The sequence below is a fragment of the Tauraco erythrolophus genome, chromosome 9 (genome assembly GCF_009769465.1).
Source record: "Tauraco erythrolophus isolate bTauEry1 chromosome 9, bTauEry1.pri, whole genome shotgun sequence".
In the NCBI taxonomy this organism is placed as follows: Eukaryota; Metazoa; Chordata; class Aves; order Musophagiformes; family Musophagidae; genus Tauraco; species Tauraco erythrolophus.
In genome coordinates, this window is record NC_141473.1 from 18,739,636 (window position 1) to 18,753,772 (window position 14,137).

At 38.8% G+C, this 14,137-nt stretch overlaps 1 protein-coding gene across 2 annotated transcripts; it reads left to right on the top strand.

The window, feature by feature from the left end:
* The first annotated feature begins 1,851 nt into the window (after positions 1 to 1,851).
* Positions 1,852 to 13,740, top strand: LGI1 (leucine rich glioma inactivated 1). 2 transcript variants are annotated; one of them, XM_009992953.2, is made up of 8 exons: positions 1,852 to 2,060; positions 2,435 to 2,506; positions 6,361 to 6,432; positions 6,536 to 6,607; positions 10,772 to 10,843; positions 12,079 to 12,248; positions 12,674 to 12,838; positions 12,923 to 13,740. In XM_009992953.2, the coding sequence occupies exons 1-8, from the start codon at positions 1,870 to 1,872 to the stop codon at positions 13,738 to 13,740; spliced, it is 1,632 nt and encodes a 543-aa protein (XP_009991255.1). In that variant the 5' UTR covers positions 1,852 to 1,869. The 2 variants fall into 2 exon arrangements, with proteins under 2 accessions (XP_009991255.1, XP_086472681.1); XM_086616555.1 differs by lacking the exons at positions 6,361 to 6,432; positions 6,536 to 6,607.
* Positions 13,741 to 14,137: the final 397 nt, after the last annotated feature.

Sequence of the window (14,137 nt, forward strand, 5' to 3'; positions counted from 1 at the left end):
GTGACTCCAAAGATGCAGTCCCACCACCTGGTGTGAGCTTTGTGGGTCTTTGTTCACCCCAGGGAGACAGACCTCAGCCACCGCCCAGGCAAGGATTCAGATACATTGGGGTCCTGCCTAGAATCCATACACTGAGTTTCTTGCCATTTTGCAGGCTGTTGTTCCCTTTTGCCATCTTCCACCTGTAGCATATGAAATTCCTGCTGGGCAACCATATCTGGGTATGCACCTGGGCCTTGCCGCCATTGTTCCTGAGGAAGACAGACATGGCCCAGTGTTGGTCTTGAGATTTCATGGCCTGTAGAGCAGGAGCAATGGGCCAGAGCCAGGTGGCCATGTGGAATCAAAGGAGGAGCATCCAACAGTGAAGAGAGATCTTCTGGCTTACGGGTGTCTCCTGATGAGGAGTCGGCACCAATGTGAAGGAGCCAGTAGTGAGCATGACTGTATTAAACTTCTGTACCATCAGGTCAACCCTGGTAGACTTTGTGATCTGTATTAGACAAACAGTGCTGCGAGTCTGATGGGGAAGTGTCAAGACCAATTAAAGTTTGAAAAACTCTTCTAATAGGAACCTTATATCGGAAAAAATAAAATCAACCCATGCAGCTTTCCAGCTATTTGGCATTCACTAGTTCTGTCTTACCATTCTGTATACAATAACACTTAGGTGCTGCTTAAGTTCCCTATAAAATATTTAATGTAGTTTACTGTAGAGTCTTCGGGCGGAGGACTGTTTCTTACAGAGTATTCATACTGCACCTAGCACTAATTTCGATTGCAGCCTCCCGGCAGTATTGTAAAGATTCATTATTACCATCCAGATCTGTCCTTACCCTGTCACTTTTCAAAGAAGGTCCATTCTTAATGACACGTTTCGCATAGCTGGTGTTTAAATAACAATTTTCTTTTTTCCATCTAAAATGATCAAACCAGTCTCCAAGCAAATGCATTTTTTGACTTGAACATTTAATTAATGTTGTCCATTTTGGACGGTGCTTGATCCACTTCATTTAACCACCTCAGAAAACACGGAGCAAATAAGAATAGTTCTTTTTCTAAAAAAAAAAAAAAAAAGGCAGTTGGAGCAGTTGGGGTCTATTTTGCATGAGAAAATATTTTGTTTAGAAATGACAGTTGTAGGCATTCTCTCATACATTGTAATATTTTCCATGTGTGGCAGCTTGTTTTTCAGTGATAGAAATATGTGCAATAAGGGCTCAGGATAAAAATTAATCTAACAGCTTTTGCAGCAATGCTTTTGATGGTTTCACTCGATTTCATTTTCCTGCGGATACTGCCGTTAGTTCTGCTGCTTGCAATATGTGAATAATTCTCAAAGGTTCACGAGGTTGTAGGGATCCAGTAAGAGATGACTGATTTCTCCCCCCACACACATACACTCCACCCCACACCCACTCACCCACCCACCAGCAAAACATAATGCTGTACTATTTTTGGTAACAGGGAAAGGGCCTCCCTGTGAAAACAGAAAGCAGTGTATTTCTCAGTTACATCACTTTGCAATCTAATGCTGTGTTGTGCTCAGTGTTTTTGTGGTGATGCAAGTCTTTTTTTTTTTTTTTTCCCCTTTTTTTTTTTCCTTCTTCAGCCGGTTGGATTTTCCCCATCTTACAGCACCTCGCAGGTCTCTTCTCTGAGCAGTACGTTGCCTGAGTGAGTGGAAACATACCGATCAGCTGCAGGTTTCTGTCTACAAAAACAGTGAAAGAGAAAGAAAAGGCTTGAGAAAGCAGAGACAAATATTGACCTGGACTTATAGAAAGACATCCAATGGCTGAATAAAGAACCCCTGTTCATGTTTTGGGATATTCTTTCAACTGACTGGAACGAGAGCGGATCAAAAGAATGGGAAATGCCAGCAGACCCTTTAGAAGAATTGCTTATTTCTTATGCCTTTTATCTGTGCTTTTGCTGACTGAAGGGAAGAAACCAGTGAAGCCAAAATGTCCTGCCTGGTGTACTTGTACCAAAGATAATGCTTTATGTGAAAATGCCAGATCTATTCCTCGCAGCGTTCCGCCTGATGTTATCTCACTGTAAGGGCTGTAAGCATTTGGTTATTTAATTTATGATTTAAAATGAACTAGGATGTGTGGTGTTTTCAGTGCATACGGGAGGATGCTTGCTGCAGGGAGTACCTCCAGCATTCAGAATCATCAGCTAATGTGTTAAAATTGTGCTGCATCCTTGAATCCTGATTTTTACATCTTTTTTATCTGTCTGTCTGTGTATGTGCACACATACCATTTTATACCTTCTTCTATACTACATGAAACCTGTAACATTTATTTTTTTGGTTTTATTTCTTTTTACTTACATAAATAAATTTCTCTGTGATGACCAGATCAGTATTATAACCACTGATATAGGAGACTACATTAATATAAGGTTGTTTTTTTCTTCTTTCCAGATCCTTTGTGAGATCTGCTTTTACTAAAATCCCAGAAGGGAGTTTTTTGCTCACACCATCTCTGCAGCTTCTGTGAGAAATATTTATATGATATAATTTTTGTTATGAAATGTATATGTATCCCTAAATATTATAGGAGGGCTCTCAGTATTAATTTTATAAGAAACAGCAAAAGGAGATTCATTAGATGACAAAATACAAGACTTTTTAGCAATTTGAGAGATAGTGCATGTTTAATTTTTTCACAGTGTATCTACATAGTATTTTGCAAGGCTATCTGTTGTCAGTGCTACTTTGAATGATTACATGCTGAAGCTTTCAGTGACAGAACGTATGCTATCTTTATGATACTTTAATTAACATTACAGTAGGGATCTGAGCATTGCAACAACTATTCTTGTTTCTTTTCTGCAATCCTGGGGCCTGATCCCAATATAAAGCTGTCCGTTTGCAACTCTTAACGACTGCGAGCTCAGAGCCCCTCAGATCAGGCCCTTCATTGCAGTGGGACGGGTCCTGAAGTCCCTTTCCCTGTAAAATTGCCATTGACTTCTGTGGAAGTTTACTCACTTCAGTAGGAGCTTTGCCTTCGTAGCGCCTGGATTTGACCCTGTGTATTATTTCATATTCTTTGAAAAAAAAACCCAAAAAAGAAATGAAGATTTTCTTTCAATTAAAAAAAATTCAGGAGTTATTTCAAAACCAAATACTGCGATGAGGTATATGCAGAAAAAGAATATTTTTGGATGTTTAAATATTAGATGCATTTCTATACAGGCTTTTTACAGGCTCACAGGCTTTCCTAGAAATGTGGGCATACGATTATATAATTGTGAGCTATACAGAGGTAGAGGGGGTGTAACCTGCACTGTTTATAGTGGATGTGCTGCCAGCCTGACACAAACCCAGATTTGTCTCAGAAATCCATCAAGACAGACTCCCCGAAGTGATCAAAATCAAAATTGGACGTCTGTCCCAGACTGACTTCTCATGCACTCCAGATGTGGTCAGAGGTGTAATGTTGATCTATTGGAGCCCGACAGCTGTTAGATGAAACTGCTGGTGCCCCGATAGCTGAAGCCCTGACCCCAGCTGTACTCTGCTACCTCAAGTGGAGCTGATAAGGAGGTGCAGACGTACTGTACAATTTTGGATACAGGGTAAATAGGTAAATGCAGTTACTATGGAAACCTAAATGCTTTTCTGTGGTGCTTTATTCCTGAGAAGCTTTTCCCAGGTGGTCACAGATTGCAAAAGGGACACATTTCACATAATTCCTGCAATGGGCCTTTCAAAGGAAAGAAAAAAGACATAGCAGCATGCTGGAGCTTGTATCTGAAGATAGTGAGTAGGACATCATCTCTCTTGGCTACGATACACCACCTACACTTAGCGATCCCACTGCCAGGGAGGCAGAATTGGGTGGGGTGGAGTAGGACAGACACAGTCATCTTATTTTAAGTTATTATAGTGCCTGGCACAGTGGGGTCTGGCAATGGCTTACGGCGTTGGTAATAATTTGCATGGTCTGCCATACGCTGAAACACACGTTCTAAGCTGCTGTTAATAAATGCTGCAACAAAAGCTCTGACCCCAGAAAAGCAGGTTTTGTTCCATTATGGGCTTCGGCGAGTGATCTGTTTTCCAGATATATTTCTAACATGGTAGCTGAGCTGCTTGCCATCTTTGGAAAGTCAGGCTGCTGATCTCAGGCAAATGACTCCTTAAACACGGACCACAGGAGCAGGATTGTATCTGTGGGGCCAATACCCCAGTTTGTACAGGGGAAAGAAAAATTTCCACCTTTGGCAGAAGATAGTAGGGAAATAAGAATGTGGGAAACTCAGGTTAATTAAGCATTGCAGTAAGTTTTAGCTTTGCATGATTATAGCTGTATTGGTAGGTTTAATTTAGCCAATAGCAAGATTTAACAATCTATATGTATTTTTATGTAATAGTCTCCAGCATTACATTTTTGAAGTCCAAATGTAACTTGGTATCTCCACTATGCCAGTCACACATTGCTGAGTGTGGAATATATCTGCCGCTATTATTATTTACTACTGTTTTTACTGTAGTAGCAGCAACGGTCTCTGCAGAAATCATGTTCTCATTGTGCTAAACGCTACTTGTAATCCCAGGCCAGAAGAGCTTTTCTTCTTGAATAGTATGGATGGTATGCTCTGTGCTCTTCATGTGACAACAAAAATACGAAAGACCTACGCAGCTACGGTGAAGTGGCAGCAGGAGTGTTCCCTGAATGTTGTGAAAAAATCTCCCTGCTTTCATCTCTAGCACTTGTAACTTTGTGTATCAGCAACTTGCTGAGGGTGCCCTTATAAACTGATGACATGAAAGCCCATAGAAAGAAGGGAGGTAATCACGGCACCAAGATCCGTACCTGCTAGCAGCATACAGTTTCTGCTAAGGGATATGGTCCCTAGCCACAGCACAGCATCTTCAGCCTCTGTCCCCCAGGCAGATAGCTGGTGGGTCACAGATCAACCAAATCTGGTGTTTGAGGCCAGAGAGTGGGAGAAAAAACACTTTGTGCATCAAATATGCCTGAGGCAGCCGTTGGGGGAGATACGAGATGGGAGGCAAATGAGCTCACCAAGTGCAAGACCTATGCTATAAGCCTGGCAATCTCTAAAATAGCAATACTATTTAAAGACATACCACACTGTTCTTTAAATTACAAGGAGCGTAGAGTACCAAAAAGGAAAAATTATCCAGTGAAATCACATCAGAAAAGTAAAATTAGTTGCAGGCAGCAGATTTAGTAAATGGGTCTTCTGGTTCAGAGATTTTACAAAAATACTTATTTTCTCTAAGACAGAGAAGTATTCATTGCTTCTAACAAAAAGGAAGAATTTCCTGCTTATATCTTTTGTACATATATAGGAACATATTTAAAGTGGAAGAAACACAGTCTGCAATAGCCAAGTGAGACAATAAACCAACTGCAATTTATTCTTAATGCAAACTTCAAAATAAGATATTAACTCATTAAGTGTATTAATTCATACTTGGAAATCTTGGATTTCTTAAAGCCTAAAGATGTCATAGTGTAAATCTATTTATCCATCAGGTCTAACTGAAGAAAATATAGATGTGCATCTATATTCCACTGGGGTAAAGCTCACTGTACTTGACAATGCCTCACCATATTAAGGGTGTGGCAGTCCAGAGCTGAATTAAAACGGACAAATGCAAACATGGCTGATAAGCACAAATAAAGCTGGAAAAATCAATGCTAGTCCACTTTTAATGATTATAAAATACATAAAATTAAATGTATTGCTGGTATTTTTACTGCTAGATGGATGAAAAATACATGTACACACTAAGAGCTATCTCCAGTGAGTATAATGTGGTCTTAAATATCATTCTGGTTTGAACACTTACTAAATTAAGAGATTTTCCACTTTTTTCTCGGTAACTTCTCAGTATCCTCAGGTCAAATATACTCACAAGTTTAACTCATAAGTTAAGGAATTTTCCTATCTGTCAGTGGTGCAAATTCAGCCTGATGTCTGGCTAACTAGATGTTGTCATCAAAAGTAAGCGTTCTTCAACACAGCTTAGTCTTCTGTAGTAGTTGAACATTTAATTGTGGTTCAAGTATGTCTCCAGTGGCACTTGTATAATCCCATTGTTTTACTGGCATGAGAAACCCACGTTTACATCCCACAGAAGTCAATGGAATTTTATCAGATGACCCCAGTAGGCAAAACAATGAGTTGTTGGGTCCTTCCCTTTGCACTAGGCTATAGTGCAATGTATCAGCCTTATGATCCTGTAGCGCTTGCACAAACAAAACCATGAAACTAGGCAGTGGAAATGTGGCCCACCACGGCTTACTGAACTGTTTTCTAAAGGTGCTGATAACCTAATGGTTTTTTGTTTTGCATCTCTCTATGCAGGTTGTTTACATCCAACACTTTTGATGTTATTAGCGATGATGCTTTCATGGGCCTTCCTCATCTAGAATATTTGTGAGTGGACAAAAGTATATTTCCTGGCATTATTGAATAGAGTGGGTGGGCTTCCAAGTTCCAGGCATTGCTTTGACCAGAATGACTTTACGACCCATTACAGGTTCATAGAGAACAACAGCATTAAGTCAATTTCAAGAAATACTTTCAGAGGACTGAAATCTTTAATTCACCTGTAAGTAGAGTGGTTGAGTATATTACTTGGTATATTTAATATCGTAACTGAACCACTGTGTTGTTGAATTTTGCATTTTCACACATATAGCTGTTCGCATTTGTTTAAGCAGTATTAAGTCATTTAACTACAATGTTAATCTTTGTGTTTCCACCAAAGCCTTCCAAACTATGGTCTGTGTAGAGGGCCGGGACCCAAACAGCTTCCAAGCAGTACACGTTTGGCAGTAGCTCCCTGACTTTCTCTGCTCAGAGCACTGGGGATTTCCAGATGAGCACATTGAAACAGGGAGCAAGCAGGATGGGTCAAGAAGCTTGGAATTGACAAGGTGAGTCCCAGTTTGGGACTTGGAAACAGGAAGGTGGGAGCTGTGGTCAGCACTGAGGTGCCACGGTGGTGAGAGGCTGAGGGGTGGACACACACCTCTGCCCAGGTACCCCAGTCGGGCATGGATCCAGGAGAATATTACAGCTATTCCTGGGACCGGCCATCACTGTCTGTACCCGTGTCCACTTCAGCCAGTACCCATATCCAGCAGAATTTGACCAAATCAGATTTGAAAATTCCCACAGAGAACAATTTTAAATAGAAGAGTTGCAACAAGACACGTTTATTATGACTTACCAATTCACTTCTGCTTAACTGTAGGGCATATCAGCCTCTAGACTTTAGCAGGATTGGCTTCGAACCCCCAGACTGCACCCTGTCCTCTCCTCCACGCAAGCCAGAGCATCCCACAGTTGGAATCTGTCACACGCTGACACCAGGGTCTTCTTAACATTCCTTGTGTTGCTGCTCAGCCCTTCAGCTATCCTGGAAACACAGCCAGACCCTTGCCCTCTGACATGCTGCAGCCCCCTCGCTGCATTAGCAGAGAGGGGAAATTAGTCAGAGGCACTCTGGATGCTAATGTGGCTGTTTGGAGCAAGGCTTCCCATGCTCATCCCAGCAGAGGCGTTCCTCACGCTGTGAAGTGCAGGTGAAGCGCATGCTGGCAGCAAATACCTGTAACGTTTCACTGCAGACACAAGAGCAGCATCCTTATACTCTGAGCTAGCAAGACAGCTTTTAGACAGGTTTTTGCCTCTTTATCTGACATCAAGTTAATCTTTTAGCAATAATTTTATTTTAGCAAGCAATAAATTTATTGAAAATACAATATGTACTGTAAGAAAACATAAAAAATACAAAAATACTGTAAGAAAAGGAGGCTAAAACATCTGAGGTGTGCCTGACATTGGTTTATACTCAGCTCTGAGCATTTGCATTCTGAAGCATATGTCTTGGGCTGTGTGTCATAGGCAGGGGAGTGGATTCTGACCTTTTGGCCCTAACACAATAGGTTTTTGAAACAGGGTCATTTAACATTTTCTTTCATATATTTTGACACAGGAAAGCAAAGGTTCCATTTGAAATAGTTAATGCATAAATATAATAGTTGAACTGCAATTCACCACATCCTGCACCACGTAGTAAATGTACCATAAACCACTTTACTCTTCCCTTTAACAAACAAACCTCACAGCTGGCTGAAACCAAGCCTACTGTGACTACTCGTGTCAATAAAGTTACTTATAGATTGACTCTAGGTCTGAGGAAGAGGAAAGAGAGAGGAGAGGGAAAAAGGTATATAAACAGGCTGTGCATATCCCATAAAAATCCATATTAGAGATATAGGTATAATTACAATATTGTTAAAAAGGGAAGATAATTGCATAAGGCTGGTAACTGGGACCCTATCTTCAAAATATTCATGCACATGAATAGCTTCGTATTCACAAATGGGTCCAGTACATTATTTATCATATTCATTTACTTATTTAGTAGCTGTTGCTGTCAGTGAGCAAATTGCTTTTCTAACACAGAGGAAGGCATAGTTTCTTCTGCACAGAGCATACAGTCCAAGAGTAGTATCTTGTCTTGCCTGTTACATTGGTTTCTCGGGAGGCTTCAGCAGTTTCATAAGAGAAAACATATGCAAAAGATAGAACCACATTTGAGGAGCCACTGTGGTTTGCATGTGGTTGCATGCACATTTTGGGGACATAGATTTGTGCATCATGCTGCTATTGCACATGGAGCACTATTCATGAAGACAATGAGAAATTTGCAGAAAATACTGCAAAGGCAGGTCCATTAACCACAGAATGTGACTAGTTTAATCTGCTTGCAGAACCACTCCCCACCTTTTGGGGAAAATTGCACATACATGTTAAGAATAATCATTTGGCACCCTGAGGCACTTCTCATTTAAGAAACAGGAGAGTACTTGTGCACATAAAATATACTAAAAAGAATCTTAGTAAATAAGCATACAAATTAGTTCCATGAAATTAGAGGAGGAGATGAACTTTATCCTATTTACCTCCTTTTCACAACATAACTTTTGCAATGCAGGAAGCTATCCAACATTTGTATTTTTATAATGCAATTAACTTTGATAATTGTCATGTGTCCTTATTGTAAAACAGAGCCATCTAGTATTTATCGTTAGGCAACACAATTTATTTTCTGCTCAGTGTGGATTTAAGAACAGAAAAATTAAAGAAAAATAGCATTTTTTTACTAATTTACTGATTTAATGTAAAAATCTTACAGTTGAGATTGGGCAGTAATTTCTATGCACAACATATAATTTTGATTGCATTTCTTTCAGAACTGCAACCATAAGTTTAACTGCATGTTTGATGCAACCTTTACTCTCTTATTATAAACCAAATACCATGTACAGCACCATCTAGGCAAGCCAATGTTTTCTGATAGATAAGTATGCTGTTTAACAGTGGAATATGTAATTTTCATCCAAAAATTGGCAAATGCTTAAACTTTATGTAAATTTTTCTGTCAGTCGTATTCCCATGGCAGTGGTGAACCACTGGTACTTCCAAGTACATCATCCCTTCCTGTTTGCTATAATCCAGGTCATAAAGAGGCATTAAACCTGCGTCAGCTTGCAAGTCTACTTAGCTTTCTCCATATGAGTTACTTGACTTCTAAGGAATTGCTCAAGTGTAAAATTAAGCATAAGTGAAGCACATGATACATACACCGAACAGTGTTACAATCAGATGTACTTTGAAAGCGGTGATGTCAGAACGGACTAATGGCATCATCCCGTGTTTACTATTCCTGATAAGGCAAACACTTAATGTTAAATGAGGCAGTAGACATAGTACGTCTGGGCTTGTTCTTGAATTTAAGTATGTGCCTAAGTGGTTTTGCTTGGCCAGAGAAATTGTAGTTAATAAGTAACTCCTTTGTTTACAAGTGAAAACAGAAGAGGTTCTAAGACTTACAAGCTACAGATTCTAACTGGGATCTTAAACTGGAATGATTTCTCTTCATTTTCACTTCTCATAAGTAGTAAATAATATTGTTAATCAAAAGAGGTGTAAGCTATACCCTACATTATTCTTTTCCTGTCACAGCCTCAGTGATATGTCAGAGAACCAAGACCTTTGGTGGACTCACACAGATGTGTCTGACTGAAGTGTAAAATATTGCTTGTTCAAAGCCTGTCTGCACTTCCTTGTCACTTTTACTAGCTAGAATACTCACTAAATTTAAGGGAGCTTTCCTAACATTAACAATTGGGAATTAATGGCAGTTTTTTGCTGGTCTCATACATACATATGTGCACACACACATACATTTTAGGAAAGAAATTGATGCTCATCAGCAATTTCTTGTCTATTACAGTATATTTCCAAAAACTATGAGCTAAGCCTAAGTCCAACAGAAAGAAACCTGCTGTTAAGATTTTGCTTCCAGAAGAGACACAGGAAAGTGGGGAAATCACAGTAATATGAATACCATGTATTGGTATCTCATAAGGAAAACATCAGTAGATCCAATCATGACTAATTGTTTTAAAGTAATGGTGTTGGCGAAACACCAGAGTGATTGCACTTTTTACCCTGCTAAGTGAAGTATTGTAAATGCTGCAAGGCTGCTGGAGAGTCAAAAAGCAGAATGCATGGCATTTTAGTGGGAGAAAGAGTCATAAAGTTAACGAGATATTCTTAAAAGCAATCTTTTAGAACTAATTGCTGGAGAATACCAGGGTTCTTTACATTAAGGAAAAAAACCCCACACAGTATTACACCTTGCAAAAATGTGTAATTTCATGAACTAGCACTGATAATGAAGTGTCTTCTTTTACAGGAGTCTCGCAAATAATAATCTCCAATCGCTTCCAAAAGACATATTCAAAGGCTTGGATTCTTTAACAAATGTGTAAGAAAGCAATTAATTGATCTGTTAATTATACTAAAAATATAAAGAGATTATTTTAGGTGGCGTTCTGAGTAACCATTCAAACCGATAGCCAGTAATGGGATCTTATTACTGGACAGAGACTACCCAATAGGGGTAGGCTTGGTTTTTGTCTGCTATTGTTGGTAATTTGCTTTAGTTTTGAATATTCCACCAGTTATGAAGACAAGTAATATTGTTAGCAGTTATGTAAGAGAGCTGCATGTTCATTAAGACTTAGTGACTGAGAAGGAAGTATCCTTAGGGATGCATGAGAGAGCATGGCATGAGGGGAGGGTGGAAGTTATTTAATGGAGTAACATTTCTATGTGCAAATAATTTCTGGAAAGGCTATCTTCTATCACAAAAGCATGTGTTAATAAGTACCATATCCCATGCTAAATCTAATTGCAACCAAACCAAAACATGAACTTGTTTAAATATATAACATAAATACCAGTAAAAATACAAAATACAGATAAACAGAGAAATCCTACAGTTTCTTCACTGAAATATGTTCTGTTTACAACACCCCAAATTCTGGTTGGCCTGATTTGGGATAATGAGCGCAGACCTGTATTAACAAGGTAGGCTGAATTCCCGGTGTAGAGCTGCCGCAGTAAATTGTGTGGATGGTCAGTGTATCTGGTAGCATTAGTTGGCATGACTGATCATGGCCAGGTGGTTCCACAGTCTGGTCCTGGCGCTTGCCCGTTCCTGTACACACGATCTGAAATCTGACCAAAGACAGCTGTAAAAGACTTGAACAGAACTCCTTTGCTTGTGTTTCCTAAAGCCCTAAATGAGTGTATCTAAAGGTGATGGCAGATAGTCACTGGCTGACCATCAGGTTACATTAATTGTTTTTGTTATCTAGAATGCTTTTATTGAGAAAAGGTAATCCAAAAGAAACAACATCCTGAAATATGGGCCAGCAGTTTGGTAGGCTTTTGTGTACCTGTAAACTTGGGGAAATCAACAAAAATTTCCTCCTGATCATCAAGTTAAATTCTCCTGGATTACCTTAATATAATTAAATCTGTGTGGTTTCTGGTATGTAGATTTAACTGTGGGTCAGGACAAATTATGCCAGGAAAGCATCAGTTGAGAATAAGCAAAAGGGCACATATTTAACAACAGCCTAGTTTAGCATTGTCCTGGAAGGAGGAATACCTCAGCTGACTACTTATTTTCAATACATGGTTTATTTGTTGTAGAGATCTTAGAGGCAACGCGTTTAATTGTGACTGCAAACTGAAGTGGTTAGTGGAATGGCTGGGCAGCACCAATGCAACAGTTGAAGACATTTACTGTGAAAGCCCACCAGAATATAAGAAGCGCAAAATCAATAGCCTCTCTCCGAAAGAATTTGATTGCATTATTACAGGTAATGTGCTTCAAATTATTTAATCTTGTTAAATTAAAGTCAAAGCTATATATTTTTTTTTAATCTAGGGTCCATTTTTGCAGGAAGTCTGCATACTGGATGGAGCTTCCACTAAAATCAATATGAATTCTGTGCAGGTGTAAGTCTGACATGCGAATCACTTTGTAGTGGGATCTTGTATTACAGCTTCTACTCAGAGTTGAATATGATGTATAAGGATTTGGAGAACTGGGACATAAAACAGCACCTCTTTTAATTGAGAAAGATTGAAAAACAAGTTGCAGTGCTCCTTTATCCACAGGAAAATTGGACTAATGATGAAATACTGTAATTTGTAATGAATTTGTATCCATTAAGCAGATGTTTTTTCAGTACAGTATGGAAAGTATCTCTGTAATTATCACATGTTGTGTGCACTTTTACAGAATTTGAAGTTTATCAGTCCCTGCCATACCAATCTCTGTCAGTAGATACTTTCTCATATATGAATGACGAACATGTGGTTATTGCTCAGCCTTTTACCGGAAAATGCATCTTTCTTGAATGGGACCATGTAGAAGTGATGTTCAGGAATTACGACAACATTACAGGTATGGACACTGCTTGGCAAATGACATTACAACAGCTGATCCAAAAAGTGTTGCTAACCCTGTCTTTTACTTTTCTTTTCATAGGTACTTCAACTGTTGTGTGTAAACCTATAGTTATTGAGAGTCAGCTGTATGTCATTGTCGCGCAACTGTTTGGAGGCTCCCACATATATAAAAGAGATATTTTTGCTAATAAGTTTATAAAAATTCAAGATATTGAAATCCTTAAAATCCGAAAACCCAATGACATTGAAACTTTCAGGATTGCTGAAGACTGGTATTTTGTTGTTGCAGACAGTTCAAAGGCTGGTTTCACCACGGTTTACAAATGGAATGGGAATGGATTTTATTCCCATCAGTCTCTGCATGCCTGGTACAGAGATACTGATGTGGAGTATCTTGAAATATCCGGCAAACCACATTTAATTCTGTCAAGTAGTTCCCAAAGACCTGTAATATATCAGTGGAACAAAGGAACAAATGAATTTGTTAAGCGTTTCGATATCCAAGATATGGAAGATGCATATGCAGTGAAACATTTCAAAGTGAAGGAAGATGTATACATTTGCTTAACAAGATTTATTGGGGACTCTAAAGTAATGAAATGGGGTGGTTCAGCATTTCTGGATTTACAAAGGATGCCATCCCGAGGGTCAATGGTATTCCAACCGCTTCAAATACGTAATTATCAATATGCCATTCTTGGAAGTGATTATTCTTTCACTCAAGTCTATTATTGGGATGCTGAAAAGGCAAAATTTGTGAAGTTTCAAGAATTAAACGTACAGGCACCAAGATCTTTCATACATGTCTCCATCGATAAACGAGATTTTCTCTTTGCTTCAAGTTTTAAGGGAACTACATTGATTTATAAACATGTCATAGTCGACTTAAGCGCATGACACTCATAATTCTGAGATTACATCAGACTTTCTACCGTAAGTGGACAAAATGAACTAAATGCATGATGACTCTCTTATCTTACTTCCAAATGAATGCCTTTAAAAGTTGAGATTGCTAGAACAAAGTATTACTAGTATCTTCATCTTTAATTGTCAAGTCTAGTGGTGTTGGAAGTTGCATTTTTTAACAAAAAGAAATTAAATTAACTGTTCTTTGCATCCACAATATGTAAATATGTGTGCAACTGCATCCGTTGCTATAAAGAATATTAAGATGTACTTTTCCATTTATTTATTCACCTGTTTGAAACAACTGCCAAATAAAATGTTTACATTTTGTGTCTTTCACATTCCAAATATTATTTGCAGGAGATAATTTTTATTTGTGTATATATTA

Excerpts from the sequence above, each read along its gene's own strand:
- LGI1 (XM_009992953.2), top strand. The coding sequence starts at position 1,870 with ATGGGAAATGCCAGCAGACCCTTTAGAAGAATTGCTTATTTCTTATGC. Across the intron at positions 2,061-2,434 it reads CCGCCTGATGTTATCTCACT|ATCCTTTGTGAGATCTGCTT; the intron begins GTAAGGGCTGTA and ends TCTTCTTTCCAG. Across the intron at positions 12,839-12,922 it reads GAATTACGACAACATTACAG|GTACTTCAACTGTTGTGTGT; the intron begins GTATGGACACTG and ends TTCTTTTCATAG.